This window comes from Barbus barbus (assembly GCF_936440315.1).
Source record: "Barbus barbus genome assembly, chromosome: 17".
Taxonomy (NCBI): domain Eukaryota; kingdom Metazoa; phylum Chordata; class Actinopteri; order Cypriniformes; family Cyprinidae; genus Barbus; species Barbus barbus.
In genome coordinates, this window is record NC_136745.1 from 2,688,335 (window position 1) to 2,706,931 (window position 18,597).

General features: G+C 39.0%; 1 protein-coding gene across 3 annotated transcripts in view; it reads right to left on the bottom strand.

Moving 5' to 3' along the window:
* The window catches only part of LOC306883285 (transcriptional regulator ATRX-like), a 60,925-nt gene that overhangs the window by 2,758 nt on the left and 39,570 nt on the right, over positions 1-18,597 (bottom strand). For all 3 annotated transcript variants that reach the window (XM_079438442.1, XM_079438444.1, XM_079438443.1), the window contains exons 28-33: positions 17,330-17,438; positions 16,833-17,010; positions 16,529-16,720; positions 5,342-5,491; positions 3,165-3,284; positions 792-887 (exon numbers count right to left, since the gene is read on the bottom strand). In XM_079438442.1, the coding sequence (XP_079294568.1) occupies positions 792-887; positions 3,165-3,284; positions 5,342-5,491; positions 16,529-16,720; positions 16,833-17,010; positions 17,330-17,438 (845 nt within the window). The remainder of the gene's footprint in view (positions 1-791; positions 888-3,164; positions 3,285-5,341; positions 5,492-16,528; positions 16,721-16,832; positions 17,011-17,329; positions 17,439-18,597) is intronic.

The window sequence follows — 18,597 nt, forward strand, 5'->3', positions numbered from 1 at the left end:
CTATAGAGTCTATAGATTTTGGTCTTTTTATCACCCAATCAGAGTTTCATTCATGTCTGTAGCACAAAATGTATGGGACAACCTATGCATTAGAGGTTCAACTGGGGGAAGTACTAACAACAACAGTGATCTTTGCCTGGCACACACTAACTGCAGAGCAAATTTTCAGTCTTGTCAGAGAAAGTGTGTTTTGCATCAGTTATTGGTCATAACAGCCCATAGATGCAACACTGGACCTGAAGCAAAATCTAAAAATCTAACTATTGTGATGTCATTACAAACAAAATCAGGCCAAAATGAAGTTTGTTTGGAGTTTATGGAAGTGTTCGCTCCTGCCGTTTTATCAGGAATATGATTCTTTGACTTTTCTTCTGTTCAGTCTGAACACACTGGAGAACTGCTTTATAGCAGAAACTGCAGCTGTAATTCTAACTGAAAGCAACACGGACACTTTTTTTCATATTTACTACTGTAAAGCTGCTTGCTTTAAAGCAATCTATTGTATAAAGTGTTATATAAATAAACATGACTGGAGTGCTGAATTGCAGAGATGCGCAAGCTTATCCACATCGCCATGATCAGATGCTTTCTTAACTGCTGTTTTCACACCGCTGTCAATTTGTTGTGTTTATTTGGTTATAGAGAGGAAAGCATGCAACATATGTATCTCTTTGGGATGTTCACTAACAGTAAATTGCTGCTCAGGCATTTAAAAACTTGTTTTCACCCCTAACCGAAGAGTGAGAGTATATCAGGGTCTTTCCGACGAAAGCCTCGCTTCTGTCACTCACCACCTGCGCGATGATGTCCTCCAGTGGTTCCCTGGGCACCGACTTCAGACCGTTAGTGGCTTCCAACACTTTCTGCCTGCCCTGGTTAATCAAATCCTTGAACACAGAGAGAAAAAAATTAGAAGAAATGGAAAATACTAGACGAGAAAAATCAAACCTTGCAAGAAAACATCTCTGAATTTGGTATTTTCACAGAGATAGCTAGCATTTGTAACTTGCACATGAATATAATAGTCAAATGTGCAACAAAAGTAGTAGAAAAACTACTCTCTGGAATAAAATAAAGTGCTATGTTACTTTGCATACCATTTTAGTCATGTTTAGTAGAGCTGCACGACTCTGGATAAATTGAAAATCACGTGTTTTTTAACCTCAAATAAAGATCATGATTCTCCCACGATTCTGAACTAAAAATAATGCAGAACATTAATTGTTGCAGTCTATTTAAAAGTGTTTAATCGATTTAAATGAATTATTAAACATTTTAATATATATGCATTTAAAAATATATTTAATACACCCATTTTTAATATTAAATTATGAAAAATTGGTTTGAATAAATGATTTGATGACTCAAATACTTCACTTGTTTCATTGACAAATGCATTTTTTAACAGTCACTTGTTGCCAACTAGTGGCAAAACGATGCAATCGACAAACATTATTTGAAACACCAACTATTTTAAAAAGATGACACTTTCTATTTTTATTGCTAACACCGACGTCAATGTTTAAATCTGAACTATAAACTTTCATCCCAGTATTTCTGTGATAATATGAATGACTGTAAGACAGAAATAATACTTTGTAGTAGAGATGTTAATTTCGGTTATTTTTCCTAACCGACAACCGACGCTCGTTAACCAATAATTAACCGTTAACCGACAATTAATTTTACATGCGCAAAAAGCAACAAACAGACCATGAGGATTCACGAGGTCATCACAGCTATCACATCACGCACCTGCAGCGCTTCTGCAGTGGAGGAAAACATCATAAAGCTAGGCGCGCACACTCGCTCTCTCGCTCTATACATATAAAGAATACATTTATTGACTTTAAACCGTTGAACTGATTCTTATCGGTCGGTTAACGGTTAATATGAACATCCCTACTGTGTAAGAAAGACTGTTTGAGAAGCTGTTTCTTACCTGAATATGGTAAGTGTCTGCTGTGTGTCAATGGCAGCGTAAACGCAGACCTGAATCTTCCGGTATGTTGTTTTTTTCAAAATCGTTGTCATTTAGATTGAGTGGGTGTTTGAATGGAGATAGCTAATTTTTAACGATTAATCGTGCAGCGCTAATGTTTAGTCATGTTGTCCCAGAAGTGTGTAAAATATAATGTTTCCACACTTCAGATTTAAAATGTGACGATCCAGAAAGAGTTGTCGAAGAGGTTTGCTCCTCTGCTTCTGCCATGGTTTTGCTTTCTGAAACGGATACTACGTCAACTAATGCTGCGTTCAAGTCCTCCTGGGACGTTCGTACTTACCAAGTCACTTTGGTGGGAACAAGATGGCGATTTAACTTTTCTACAGAAAATTCAATATTTTAAACTCTTCATCTACAAAAATGATGAATAAAGAATGCCTATCATTGTTTTTAATTTTTTTTTCCAATTTATAAAGGTGATGTAAATTTAATCATTATATATTCTATGGTAATTATACAATAATATAATATTTTGTATATGCAATTTATATAGTTTTATTGTACATAATTTTTTTTTAAAACTAATTTCAACAAATCCACCGTCAGCACAAACTCTGTATATCTAAAGTCTGGCTGCATCTATTGCGTTGCATACCTTTTTTTTTTTTTTTTTTTTTCACTGACACGCCCCCAACTCGGAAACTCTGGGCTTAAACTTTTTTTTTGAGTGGTTGCATTCACGCGTGTTCAACTCGTAAATCTGATGTATCCGACATGACTTGAACGCACCATAATACAGCGGCGCTGCGCAGACCGATCGTCGTATAACAAAGCACCGCGAGAGCTACAGAGATCAGACGGCTCCGCATGCTTTCGAATCTCTCTCGCAGTACTTTGATACACTGATCGGTCTTCGAGGAGCTGCTTCAAGTCAAACACACCTATATATGTCGGCCTCTGTTGGAATAAAAGCGGTAACTTCTCCCCACCACCTCTTAGGGAAAAGTAAAAGAATTAAATATACATAGATTCAGAGATAAGCCGATTTTTAAATAATTTTAAAAAGAATCGCGATAGTTAAATGAATCGATTTTTTCCTCCACCCCTTGTAAACAGCAGCTACCAGAGCACAAGCCAAATGTCGGTGTCCGAGGACGCATGTCACAATTAGCTGCCGGCTGAAAGAATGTGAAAAGAGCATGTGGAGCTCATTACTTACCTCCAACTGTTGGTTGCTCATAGAGGCCAAAGCAGCCACGTTGAAGGGGAAGTAAGAGTTTGGTCCTGCTCCCATGCCCATCTGAGAATAGGACGGCTGGTTGAAACGCATGGACAGCCCCTGAAACAACAGACGAGCGGGTCCATCAGTCGGAAAGAAACAGAGAAACTTCATTTATGAGATGAGGTCACACAGAAAAGATCCCAATTATCAATAATCTTCAAATCAGGTTGGGCCTGACAGATGAGTCAGCCTTCCATCACACTAGCACTTGCTGCAAGGTAATCAAAGCATTGCTTTTTTGACTTCATTTTCCACTCGATTTGCGACTTTGACATGATTTGTCTGCGATCTGGCAAAGACACGCGCCGAACGATAATTCCCAGCCAACAGATCGCTGGAGGATCCAAAAAATCCTGATGTGCACCCATGTGAACCTCTGTTAGGGTCCTGCCCAAGCTGTGTTTGTCTTACGGCTCTAAACAGAACGCTCCCCCGCTGAAGGTCAGCAGGATGGCTGTGTTTGTGTGTAAATGAGCTACCGAGGCAGATGCAGCCAATCCCACCCTCTAATTGGGTCTTTGGTGCATGCAGCTCGTAAACACACTCCACAGCTGAGTGTCCGGTGTTCAGACCTGGCATGAGCAGGTGTGCGGCAGAGACGCCGGCGTGGATCGCAGCTGTGCCGCAGACTATTTAAACGGACCCTCTTTTAATCTGGTTTCAAAATGTGACGCTCGCTGCATGGCTGTTTTCAACTAAATCTTGAGCAGAACTCGATAGGGCTCTCTAATCACTGCGAGTGACTGCTTAAAATCCACTTTAATGGCTCTGACATAGTTAATGATTTTAAGCAACCAAATTAGACAAAGCTCTTCAATCTTAACATACACAAATGACTGTAGCGAGATGATCAAAAGCAGGTGAATTCTTTTCGTTGCATATAATAGCTATGGCCAAGTGATTCACTGATGAAATTACTTTGATTTAAGCATAATCTTGCCAAAAAATAACATGAAATTTAGGAGACATTACATGTAGCGCAGAAACAATAGTGTCAATATGGTATGAATTAAGTACACACACACACACACAAATCTAAACCCATGTCTCAATGCTCAGTATCACAACTGAGTCCCCAACAGGTATAACTACAAATACAGCTCCTGTATTGGGTACTAAAGCTACAGTGATATTTTCCATGTTCCCTTTGTTAATTTTTACTGAAGTGTTCAAGGGAAAGGGGTCAGTCTGTGCTTTGTTAACTGTAGATCTATTTGCATTGATGTCAGACGGACAATGCTTGTGATTCAGTTTTCTGAAAGCAGTTGACTAATGAGAAAGATGACTGCAGAACTGTTTTGCAGGGAATCGGTGTAGATATTATGCGACTGCAAAAGGAATGATTACAGTGAATCTGAAATGGAGAGAAGCCACTTGTAATTAAATTAAACTGCAGAGTCAGAGTCCCACAAGGCAACAAGTCACTTCCCTCCCTAAAAACTCCACTAATGAGCAGCTGACCAAAGGGCGAAGAGTCTCTAATCTGAAGACAATGACTCAGATTGTTTGAATACTACAAAGGATTCCAGGATAAAAAGGACACAGGCTCTCGGCCATCATCTGAAATGCAAATTTCACTGCGTTTATGTAAGGGAATGAGTCGACTCTCTGAACAACTAGACACTTCATAAAAGGTGTGCTTTAATAGGTCTGAGCAGAATCATTACCACCTAAAGAGCACTTTCCAAGCAACAATCTTTGTTGGTAGCTCCCACTGGTTTTATGTAGGTCTTGTTTATTTATATGTTTTACAAGGAGCTAATCTTTGAAGCTATTGAGGAATTTTATGTACGCACATATGCATACAGTTAGACCTTTCTCATGGTATTCCTTAAAGCGTGGGTTCATTTCTTATGAAGATATCATTCCACAATATTATTTGACAGGTGTGGCGCATCACTAAAGAAATAATAATCAACCTCACCAAGATCCTTAAACAGCTATCAGTAACAGCCAGATATAAAAGACAATTCTTTAAGGAAATATTGAAGAAAAAAAAAACCCCACCTGAAATATGGCTAAACTCTAACATTATATTTACTAACTGATATGCTGGTATTAGAAAATATTCTCATCATTACATGTATATAATAGCAAAGGACTTGTGTGGTTACCTTCTTTTCAGCCTCGTATTCGGCCCAGGCCGCCTTGCGATCTTCCTCACTCAGTGCCTCTTCCTCCTTGTGGTCCAGCAAAGAGTCATGCTCGTGGTAGCCGACGATATGATCTTTGTAACTGTGAAGGAGTTCTGCCAGGAAAGGATCCTGGGACAGGAGAAAGAGTCAAAGAAAGATGGGTCAACATCCCACATGAAAACACACACAGATGTACTCCTCTAATAATCACCATTACCAACATAAATATTGAGCAGAATCAACAATCTAACATTTTTGTGGCTTATCAAACAAAAAAAAATTATTGTTGCTCTGACTTAATTAAACTATTCAAAAATGTCATATCATACATTTTATAATTTCATTAATTCATAAGTTCAGTCACACTTTCGTTTGGGGTCCAATTCTCACTATTAACCTTGAGTTTTAATGTTAGTAAACTCCTAATTTGCTTCTTATTAAAAGTTAGTAAGGTAGATGTTAAATTTAGGGATCTAAAATATGGCCAAGCAGATTAATTTCTCCAAAAATGTAGGGTAACACTTTAGAATCGGGAACACATTCACTATTAACTACGACTTTTCCCTCAATAAAGTCCTAATTTGCTGTTTATTAATAGTAAGGTAGTTGTTAAGTTTAGGTATTGGGTAGAATTAGGGATGTAGAATAATGCATTAATATGTGCTTAATTACTACTCATAAATGGCTAATATTCTAGTAATATGCATGCTAATAAACAACTAGTTAAGAGATCCTAAAATAAAGTGTTACCGAATTTAGCTCGATTAACCTGCCCTTGCAAGCTCATGTTCATCCGCAACAGATGCACGAACCAAGTCCCGCCCTACATTTTATTATTTTACTTAAATAATCCGTTACACTCGAATGTACGCAACAATAGAGAAGTAAAGATTCCTCACTACCTCTACATCATAGTAACTTAAACAATTAACTTTTTCATTTACTCACTGTGATTCTGATCAAATATTAGGAGTCACATGTGGATGTACTCATGCACTTGACATCAAAACGTTACAGATTCTAAATGTGTCGAAATGGTGTTTTTGAAAAAGTTGAGTTCTAAAAATGTTACAGCGTGCTTTCAAAACATGAGCTCGTCTCGTTACAAATAAATAAATAAAATAGCCAATTAGCAGTTGTTTTTGCTGAAAAGCTAAAAATAAAAAAAAACACGGCCTCCAACCAAGTGTTCATATTTAAAATAACTTCAGAGACTTTCATGCAACTCTGGTATCCATGACTACACTGTTATTGAAAACAACACCTGAGCGGTGCGCAATTCACTTCCAGACCTCGTACAAACATGGTTTAAAATTACTCTACAGCTATTGTTTGCTTTTCTTTGTCTTGACTGCGCTTTACATTAAAATGCCTTCAAGATCCAGAAACATCTGCTGGATCCCAACCACATGAACACTGACGTGTGATGGTTACGTCATCACCTGATTTAGCAGAGACAAAAAACAGAATAAAACAAAACAAAATCAATCATAACGTTCAAAAAGAAAAAAAAAGCCACAGGTTTCTAAATTTAGGACTGCTTACTAAATTGCTAGAGAAACGTTAGGATAAACAGAATCTGAGGAAGAAAGTGAGCAAACATCAGTCGTCCTCCAGAGAGCCTATCATGATTAACCGAATCAAGGTTTGTTTCAAGAAATAAAGATAACAGCAGTAAGACAGGTACCAAAAACAGAGCCATGCCTTCTGCATTACAGCAGAGTGTAATGGAGAGCGCAGCTACAGATCCATCCACATCAAGGCTTTTCAGTAAGTGGCTTCGATAGCTGGAAAATAAAAACATGTGGCGAAAGCAAGCACAATCACGCCAGGCCTGGCCTATACCCTCCACAAACCCAACTGGGTGAGTGAAGGTAATTTCTGGCTAAGTGGCTAAATTAAAGCATGGCTGGATGCTGCCATGTGAGGAACTCCTTCTGCATCACAACCGTGACAGAGACTGCATGGAAAAGATGATCTCTTGTTGAAAGTGTGCAGAAGACGAGGGGCAACTGAAGTGTGAGCCGTGTCTCTGGAGCAAAGGACAAGTCAGTGATGAAGCTGTTGTTTGAGCACATTTCAAACACTCGCCATCATGAGAAGGCCGACCTGAGCTTATCTGAACATTGTCCAATTTTGAGCTGGGTAAATGGGTCACAGAGCCGCTGGGTCAAATGACAGCGAAGCCGTCCAGGGGAGCAGGGAATGCTGGGATTCCTGATTAATCTCCAGGCTGGAGCTCCACGGGTGGTCTCGTCTGTCTCCGTAACCTGCCCTACATGTGCATCTCGACTGAAGGCACTAATGACGGTAACAAGAACTCCTGCATTGTCATACTGTGAGCTAACCCCACGCATAATGACGGCTTAGGAAAAGGATATCGTTTTACGCCATGCATGGATGTGGAATAGGCTGGGTGGGGGAATGGGGGAATCAGCAGACTGCAGATTTTTCTTCTTTTCTTTTCTCAGGGAAATGGGGAGTGGGGATCCCACAGGAAGTCAAACGGGGGGAGGAAGCGTTTTGCTTCTGATCAAAGCATAGAGGTGCATGAGCCAGACTGCTTCAAAGTTAAATACCGCTCCAGGTGAGGAACCGTCTATCTGCCCATGTCTGAACCACGCTCTCACATCAACCATAGAATCATTTCCTTGTCAGTCTTTGCTGTTTCACATGTGTTTTTTTTTTAAACAGTAGACCTCCATAAACATCTTCGTTAAGCTTGAGTTAACTTGCATTACAAACATTTCCCTTTGGTTTTGAACTTTTAGTGTGCATTTCACCACTAGCTGGAAAATGTTTATAATATGAACGATACACTGTGCCCTACCCAAGTATGATGCGACTTTTTTTTGTTTATATATATATCGGTCCACCACTAATTTACACAGGGCAATGTTAGAAGCTGCACCAATTATTGAAATCAGACATTCCCTAAGAAGTGCACACCAATATTACTGTTAGAATAGGTTGTTTCTTGGCAGTTTACAGAATTGTTCATTACAAAGTAATTGTTCAAAAAAATTGACCTTTTGTAGTGCTCCTTACAGCAACGCTGAGAATGTAACGTACCAATGAAATGGTGCACAATTAGGCATATATTGGCCATCTCTGTGTGCGATAGTTTATGCCAAGACTTTTTTGGCAACATGTTTTTTTTTTGCCTGAACAGTGGCACTCTTAAAACATTATTTACTGCTCAATCTCTCTCTGCATGACATTATTTAAACTGCCTTGAACAGCTATCAATTAAAAGCTGACGGCAATAAGAATTCTTCTTGCAAGTTCTCCTAAATTAGAAAGCTGAAACAGCGACACATCATTGCTGGTGAAACAGAGCATTCAAATAAACTTTAAGAGCTCTGCTCAACTACATACATTTATGACTTGGCAAACAAAGCCAATTTACTTAAGACATGGTCCCAGATGAACTCCGCTTGTGTGAAAAACGCAATCAGGTTCAAAGGTACAAGGTCTTTTTTCTTGCCATTTGGCTTCCTACTGAATCATTTTCAGCACATTTACAGCTATATTCAGCTCAATTGCTCAAAAGGTTTTTGATCACACCACCTCATATTAAATGCAATCCATATTTGCGAACTCCATTTGATTTCACTCATTACCATGGCCATAAACATCGTTATGCTCTTAAGAAGACAGGGTGTGAAGAGTGGGAAAATGGAAGTGTGACAGGCTAAAGCCATAATAAAAAAAGCAAAAGATACAGGAGCTTCGGAAAAGTGTGGAACAATTTGCGTTTTTCAAAAGACAAACTTGTCTTGTTTCGATAATAAAAGTGCAACTTTGCCTTCTTGACCGAAAAAGGGGCATCCCAGTGAACAAAAATCTTATTTACTGCTTTAAAATGAAGAGTCTAATGCTTGCCTCAGATTTCACAAGACACTACGTTACCATGCAGGTGCACAAACCAAAGAAACCAAGGGGTCCGGGGCAAGAGACTCAAGGAATGTGAAGGATTGGGATATTTGTAATACCTAACCTTAGCCAGGCAAAACGTACTCTACAGCTGCACGCAAATTATACACATAACCTCAGTGCCCTGATGTAAACAGTCTGTGTCTGCACATCTCTTGACGTTTGGCACAGGGCTGGATGTCAGGTGTCCATCCTCAACTATCTTTCCATCTTTTCTACCATTTACTAAATGGACGATGTTAGGTGAGAACTTCTTTGACGTACTTCAGTTCACACCTTCAGCTCTTTCATCCAAGTTGGGGTAAATATCTAAAAATTGAGGGTTGAAGGCAACCACTCATTTAAGGAACATCTGGGGGATTATTAAGACCAGTTCCTGCACCTAATTACGCCAACTAAAGTCTGTTCCTTTGCTCAGCGAAACCCACCCGAGCGAACGCAAATTACCACTTTCCCACTGATGGACCACTGTCAGGAAGTGTACACAATGATCCAACCGTGTCACTCAAGTCTCCCAGGTCTCAGCTCTATAATGGGCCTCCGAAGAGCCCCAGGCAAGGCCAGACCCCAAGCTGGGTGGCTCTCGTGTCTGGGCCGCAGCACTCTTCTTTGTCATTAGAGTGGAAGTCCGCTAGCTTCCTTTGTCTCCAATTAGTTTCTCTGAAAAGCACAAGAACATCCTAAAAGGGTTTTGGAATAATGACTGTTCATCAGGTCAGGGGAGGTTTACAGTGTTCCTTTGAAAACTTCAGAGACGAAGCAGTGAATCAGCGTAACAGATGGCCTTCATGATGTTTGGGTGAGTTGCAGCGGCACACAGGTTCAGAAGCAGTGTGTGCTTTAGACTGAGGGGGAGTCTTCCCAGAAACACTTGGGAAAGTAACAGGGGGACTGGTGGGAATAGCTGCTATCGCCAGATCAGAGTAAGTTAATAGCGTACTGTTACAAAGAAAATCGCTTATAGCCTTAAATTTGGAGGGGTTTAAGGAGATGTTAACTTAACTATCAGGTTTCATTTGAATTTTAATATATAATATTTAAACACATGAACGAGATCGCATCAACAGTGCGCACTTTGCACAAATGGGGTACAAAATAGGACTTATCCAGTAAATGTCTTGTCCACCGCAGGCAACTAAACAACATATGTGGTCTCGTTTACATTGTTTCATGAGGTTCACAATTTTCTTTAACCCTTTTAATGGAATTGGGGTTGAATGGTTGAGTTTCACAAATGTGTTAAAACAAAATGGGTCTTTTTACTGTTCAGTGAACTATTATTATTACTTTTATTAAGGTATAATTACTTTAATTAAATTTTATTTTTGCAATTTAATCGCAAAAAAAAAAAAGAATTAATCCAACATAAATGTTTGTTTATATGTGTGTGTACTGAATAAAAGGAATATTTACACACACACGCACACACACATATACATACTTACATATATACATACATATACATATACATATACATATATATATGCCAATCAGTAAAAATCAGCTGTGGTGGGTAACGTCATCAAATCACTAGCCAATTTGACGGGTTATGTTCACTCATTAATTTCTTGGGGAAGTTCATGCAAGCCAAATTTTAACTGTAAAAATTAAGGGGTGTACATACATTTAAGGCACTGAATACTAGCTATTTTAATTATGTTAGCTAACAGTTCAACACATCTAAGTTCTCTGTCCAAAGACAACTTAGATGTTCTCTTTGGACAGAGAACAGCGCTCTAGACATGCGTAATCTCTTCAGAACATTTAATTCTCTCCTCTGTCCCCCTCCTCCACCTCCCACCACTTTGATAACCGCTGACGACTTTGCCTCTTTTTTCACAGACAAAACTAGAACAATCAGCAACCAGTTCTCAACTCCACAGGACCTCCAATCAACCACATCCACTGCTCTAACTCCCATCTTCTCCTTCTGTCCCCTCACCGAGGCAGAAGTATCCAAACTTCTCCTCTCCAGCCATCCTACAACATGTCCTCTCGACCCAATCCCCTCATACCTCCAAACAATCTCTCCCACACTCTTACCGGCACTCACACACATTATCAACACATCTCTCCTCACAGGCATCTTCCCCACAGCATTCAAGCAGGCTCGGGTAACCTACATTAAACACTTATCTTTTAGAAAACTACAGACCTCTCTCTCTCCTTCCATTCGTAGGGAAAACACTAGAACGAGTTGTCTTCAACCAGCTCTTGCGGTTTCTTTCACAGTACAACAAACTGGATGCTAAACAGTCAGGTTTCAGGAGTGGCCATTCAACAGAGACTGCGCTACTCTCAGTCACTGAAGCCCTGCGAATTGCAAAGGCCGATTCCAAATCATCAGTCCTCATTCTGCTGGATCTTTCTGCTGCTTTTGACACTGTCAATCACCAGATTCTCCTGTCTACCCTCTCATCACTGGGATTCCACTTCGCTGGTTTGAATCCTATCTCACTGGTAGGTCTTTCAGGGTGGCCTGGGGAGGGGAGGTATCCAAACCACATCAACTGGTCACTGGAGTTCCTCAGGGATCGGTTCTTGGTCCCCTCCTCTTCTCCACATACACTACATCGCTGGGTACCATCATACATGCACATGGCTTCTCCTATCACTGCTACGCCAATGACACACAGCTCTCTCTCTCTTTTCAACCAGATGACCCAACGGTAGCTGCACGGATCTCAGGCTGCCTGGCGGACTTCTCGGCATGGATGAAAGAACATCACCTACAGCTCAACCTGGAAAAGACGGAACTTCTTGTCTTCCCTGCCACTCTGACTCTACAGCATGACTTCACGATTCAGTTAGGCTCATCAATGACTACCCCATCAACTTCGGTCAGAAATCTTGGTGTAATCTTTGATGACCAGCTGACCTTCAAAGAGCACATTGAAAAAACTACTCGATCCTGCAGGTTTGCACTACACAACATCAGAAAGATCAGGCCCTTTCTGACAAAGCATGCTGCACAACTTCTTGTCCAGGCCCTTGTCGTTTCTTGACTGGACTACTGCAATGCTCTTTTGGCTGGTCTGCCATCAAACACAATCAAATCTCTACAAATGATTCAGAATGCAGCGGCACGACTGATCTTCAACGAGCCCAAAAGAGCGCATGTTACACCTCTCTTCATCTCCTTGCACTGGCTACCAGTGGCAGCTCGCATCAAGTTCAAGACACTGATGCTTGCATACAGAACTACCACAGGCTCTGCACCCTCCTACTTCCACTCACTATTACGAACCTACATCCCCTCCAGAAGTCTGAGATCTGCTAGTGAGCGACGCCTTGTGGTACCATCACAGAGAGGCTCAAAATCACTCTCCAGAACATTCTCGTTCACCATTCCTGGCTGGTGGAATAATTTTCCCACCCCTATCCGGAACGCCGGATCCCTGTCAATCTTCAAGCAACAACTGAAAACTCATCTCTTTCGGCAGTACTTGACTTCATCCTAAACTCAAAAAAAAAATTCACTCTTTCCCTCTATCTTTCTCTCCCTCCCTTACTAGCTTGTACTTATTTGAACAATGACTGAGACTTGGTGTTACGAGCACTTCCTCTGTCTGATTGCCTCTTCAAGATTAATTGCTTTTTGTATTGCCCAATTGTCGCTTTGGATAAAAGCGTCTGCCAAATGTAAATGTAAATGTAAAGAACATGAGATTTGCGTTTGCAAGTGCAATGGTCATATTCTTTTGGCTTTATTAAAAACAAAAAACAAACAAAAACAAAAAAAACATCAAGATGCAGACACATTACACAAAGTAAGGAAAAGAGCGATGGGCAGAGGTCTGGCAGGTTTAGAAACATTTCCTGTGTTCCATAAACTTGGCGAGGTTACTGTGAGAAATAGAGATATGACTACAGGCTTTGAGGGATGACTGACTCATCCTCAGACGATTACAGGCAGCAGATTTCATCCATAACAGCTGACTTGCTACATTCTAGTGCACATATGGCCAAATCTGGTCATCGGCTGCATACAAAGGTAGGGCTACATCTCAGAATAAAGCTTGATCAAGAACAACAAGCTTCTCAAACATCAGCTCATGATAAAACACTGAGGACTTCAGCAGAGAGATGTGGGGGGCTGGCTGTATCTTCCCCAATATAAACCTTCTGTGGTGCACAAGACAAATATCTGCACAGCTGTGCGCTTTGGACACTTTTGTTGGATGTGTACTGGATGCTTTGCCTCCAATTAAAGGATCCCAGCATCATCGGTTCTGCAGAATAAAACTATTCAGTAAACAAGGGTCACGGAGGTCGCAGTGTGCAGCTGTGTGCTGTTGTGAAAGATTGGACACACAATCGAAGGCCCATGTGGTCTTGTAAAATCTTCAGGGGTTCTCTCTTGTGACTGCGCACCTGTGCTTAGATAGACTCAGAGATGAAGCGGACAGAACTATTAAGATGAGAGCTGAGCACTGTTCCTCAAATCCCTCCAGGAAGACTGAATACTTTGGAAACCAGGCGCATGAGTAAATAACAGTGTCTCAAACCTGGTGAACATCAAAAGGTAACGTGCACAGAACACAGGCCAGGAGCATTTAACTTTAGCAGTGAATGCGTGATTCTGCAGTCTGAGGCAGATTTTGGGAATGCTTAGAGATTTCTTTCGACACGGGAAGTCTTGGATCACTTGCTTAAGCTCACGATAGCTAAATCAACCACCAATGCAATTAAACATTAGGTCACAAGACCTACAACAGACTAATGAAGACCCAATAGAAGCACAGAAATTAATACTTTCAAGGTAAATGTATTTCTGTCACATCATTCTTGTATGATTTCTTTAAGTTTTTTGGTGTTACAATAAAGTTAAAAGACATGGTGAATTATTATATTGCCAAAAAAATTTAAACTATATTATCGCCCAGTGATTTGTAAACAAACTCTACTGTACTGATGTACTATCTATCCAACTTTTAATATGAATATAAGGTTACACTTTAGTATAGTGACAATTATTATTAACTAGTTGTTTATTAGCATGCCTATTATTAACATATTGGCTGTTTATTAGTGCTTATAAAACACATTATGCATGACTATATTCTGCATCCAAATCCTACCCAATACTTATCCCCCTGGGGTCTGGGGGTGTTTTGGGGGCCTGGAGAAGTTTTGACATAAATGTTAGCAGCATTTATGTACCTGATTGTGTTTTTGAGAAAGCCACGTTTATACGTGATTAGTGAAAAACAAAAATTTTGAAGTTGCTGAAATAAGGCCATTAAAAAAAATAGTTCACAAGACTTTTGAGAACTGGATCTTGTCATCTAGAGTTTTTGCTTCAAAATAATGTGAAAATCATCTTGTTTACTTGCTCACAGAAAACAATACTTTGATTTAAATTTTCTAAGTCACTTTTTGAGTAAAAAGGGTCTATGCGAAAAGGCGTCAACCTTCACATTCACACCTGAGAAGACAAAGGCCTGCATAATGAGCTTTATAATGAGCCATTTAGTCAAGTATGTGACTGAGAGGGAAGAGTTACAAGAAAGAATATGAGGACAAAATAATATTTTTTGTTTGTAGTTTATTTAGAATATATTTAGCTATCACACAAAATAGCTTAAGATTCACTCACGAGTGCAGTTAAGCATTTTATTAGAAACAAAAATCTTTCAAAGCTGACTTTTTAGCATCATTACTCCAGTCACATGATCCTTCAGATATCATTCTAATATTATGATTTGCTGCTCAAAAAAAAAACATTATTATTATTATTATTATGTTGAAAAGAGCCGAGATTTTTTTTTTTTTGATGAATAGAAAGTTCAGAAGAACAGTATTGTTTGTAACATGATAAATGTCTATCATCACTTGTGTGCTAAATAAAAGTTTTAATTTCTATATATACTGTCTCCAAGCTTTTGACCCTGGCATTTTCATAGTGTATAGGCTATCGTTTATGTGCTCTGAAGAAAAAAAAAGAAGAAAAAAACAAAAAACAACACATTTTGAAATTCTGGGTTATTTCTCTCAGCAGATCTTCTTCCAGAAACAGAAAGTAGCCGGGATGAACTTGGGCGTGGGCGTGACCGCATTAGATATAATGAGTTGAGACTGGGAAACCTGGACATCGCGGTGGTTTTATATGGATTACTTTATCACAGAATATTTGTTTTGGAAGTGACTTACTTCATTTAAAAGTAGACATTTCAAGCTTTCTATACATGTATTTCTCATGTATTTGAGGTGAGTATTCGCGGAGATTCATGTTGTTTTATTTACGTGTTTGTGAAGAGAGGTGACTGAGACAGAGCTGGCAGAGAACGCACAGTTTATTTTCTCTATTTTTTAAAAGCATATGGTTTTGTTGTTATTATGACTATAAACAAATAAAAGTAGACCCTTTGCAGCTTCAAACAATACCTTGTTCTTATCTGTAAAATCAAAACTCATGGAGTATTTTTAGTTCTTTTCGCGCCCAAAAAAAATATGAGACCGTTTGAGGCAAAAGTTGTAGTTAATGGTTTGTTAACAGCAAGAACTGGACGTTATAATAAAGTGTGACTGAATATACTATATGACCGCAGGTAATCGATACACTATATGACACCCTGGACCATAAAACCAGTCCTAAGTGTCAACCCTAAATTGAGATTTATACATCATCTGAAAGCTGAATAAATAAGCTTTCCATTGATTTATGGTTTATTAGGATCGGACAATATTTGGATGAGACTACTATTTGTAAATATTGAGAAAATCTAAATATTGAGAAAATCTCCTTTAAAGTTGTTCAAATTAAGTTCTTAGCAATGCATATTACTAATCAAATTAAGTTTTGATATATTTACAGTAGGAAACTTACAAAATATCTTCATGGAACATGATCTTTACTTAATATCCTAATGATTTTTGACATAAAAGAAAAATGTATAATTTTGACCCATACAATGTATTGTTGCTATTGCTACAAATAACCCCAGCGACTTGAGACTGGTTTAGTGCTCCTGGCTCATATATAGCAAATCTAGACTCTATAACTATATTCTCGCCCAGCCATAATCTGCTTAATGCGACAGTAAGGCATGAGAATATTGAAATCTTGTCAATATTACCAGTGATTTTCTGTAAAGCTGCTTTGAAACAATTTTGAACAGTGCTATACAAATACATTTGATTTCGCTTGACAAATTGAAACGAAACACTAATATGTCTTCTGTTGACAGACAAAACAGAGAAAAGCATGTGGTATGAAGCGGTTTTCACCTTGGGCAGCATGGGTGTGGTCCGCTTGCTCTTCTTCTCAGAAGGATCGTCCAGCTGGTCTGGCTCAAACGTGTACAGCTCCGTCAGCTCGTTCATGGTAAAGTGACGCTCAATCTGCTGTTGGTCTACAACTCTGAAGGACAGAGACTGTTTGGCGACCTGCCGGTCATAGATCTTGTCCTCCATGGTTCCCTAAAGAAAAGAATCATGTAAAAAAACATTACAGAAGTGATCCGCCCTGTCTGTGAATAAACGTTTCAACATTGGAATAAACACAAGAAATAAATAAAACTACATTTCTCACCTGAGCCAAAAACCTGTAGACAAACACGGTCTTCACTTGGCCAAAGCGATAGACTCTGAAAATACTCTGAATGTCGTAGGATGGGTTCCATGAGGCGTCGAAAATTATGACCCTGTTTGCAGCTACCAAGTTGATCCCAAGAGAACCAGCTCTGGTTGAGATGAGGAACAATCGACCCCTGAGGAGAAGAACAGGAACACAAGTGCTTGACATATTAGTACATGATTTATTTAATGCCATGTCAGCGTCTTAGGCTATTTTCATGGCATGAACAATTCAGAAAAATTACACAAGATTTTTTACATTAACATATGATGATAAATTCTAAAACTTTTTCTGGCAAAATTATACTAAACTCTTTAAGTGAGTTCACTTCATACAAGAGTTTTCTACATACATTAATCTTGCAGATCGTTCCAAGTGCTTGACATACATGGAAAAATGAGTAACAGCTCCACTGTTTGACACCTTATAGGGAAAATAAAGGGTGTGTTTACCGAACATTAGTAGTGTCATTGAAATCCTCTGCCCATTTCTTCCTGGTAATGGCGTTCGTTGAACCGTCTAGACGATAGTAGTCAACGTTTCTGAACCACTTGCCCTCACCTTGAGAAAAACATCAGCACAGCCAGTCAACAATCAGATGCTAGCAAATGTTTTATGCAGCTGTCAGCCCTGGTACGGTGTGCTGTACACGGAGAGCTCAGGGGAAAGTACCCTACATAGGTGGCAAAGCCCAAAGAACTCATGTTCAGCAATTAATATTGTGGCCTCCCACACTCGCATTCATACCTAACATCTCAATATGTTTCCAATTATTCCTCTGTGATCTTTTCATTACAAATTGCAAAGCCTTAAGCTAACTTTTTTTTTGCAAAATAAAAAAGGCCTAATCATTTTGAAAATGAAAGTAAAAACAGCTGCGAGGGTTTAATTAGGACCGTGACCTTATTCCAGGGGCTTTGTGTTTACCTGTGCATATTTGTGTGTTTCTGCGGGCACTTAAGCCAGATCTGTGTCACATGTGTGCGCAAAAATCAGAGGCGTTTCCGCTTGTAACCACAGTTTGCACTCACTGGATCAGTGCCCACTTATTTGCTGAAATGAATGTTAAATTTACAGCAAATATAATTCAAATAAAAACTTCAGGACTGGCCATAAACATTCAACAAAACACTCACAACACGGGCCACCGTACAAACCACATGAAGTCGAGACAGACAAAAGAGAAAGACGCGGAACAAGTCATTATATTTTAAAAGTTTTAGAACATTTTTTTTCTCTTTGGAAGTATGGACTCATTGCGTACAATAAGACCACAGATGTGACCAACAAAACCAACTAGTGTGTGAGTCAAACGATTAATCGCATTCAACATAAGAGTTTTTGTTTGCATTATATATGTGTGTTCTGTGTATGTATGTGTATATATGTGTGTGTATATATGTATATAAAATACACCCAAATACAGTGTATATTGAAAATATTTACATGTATTTATGTCTATATTAATATTTATATTATAAATAAATATATTTAATATATAAACAACATTTTTCAGAAATAAATACACATGCAGGTGTGTGACTTTATATTTACATAAATATACACAGCACACATACATATATTAAACAAAAACTTTTATTTCGAATGCGATTAATCGTTTGGACAGCACTACACTGTAAAAAAAAAAGGATTCTTGAGATTGAGATTCAGATTTTTGAGTTCTCTGAACTTGGTGTTTTAAGTTTATACAACAAAAATT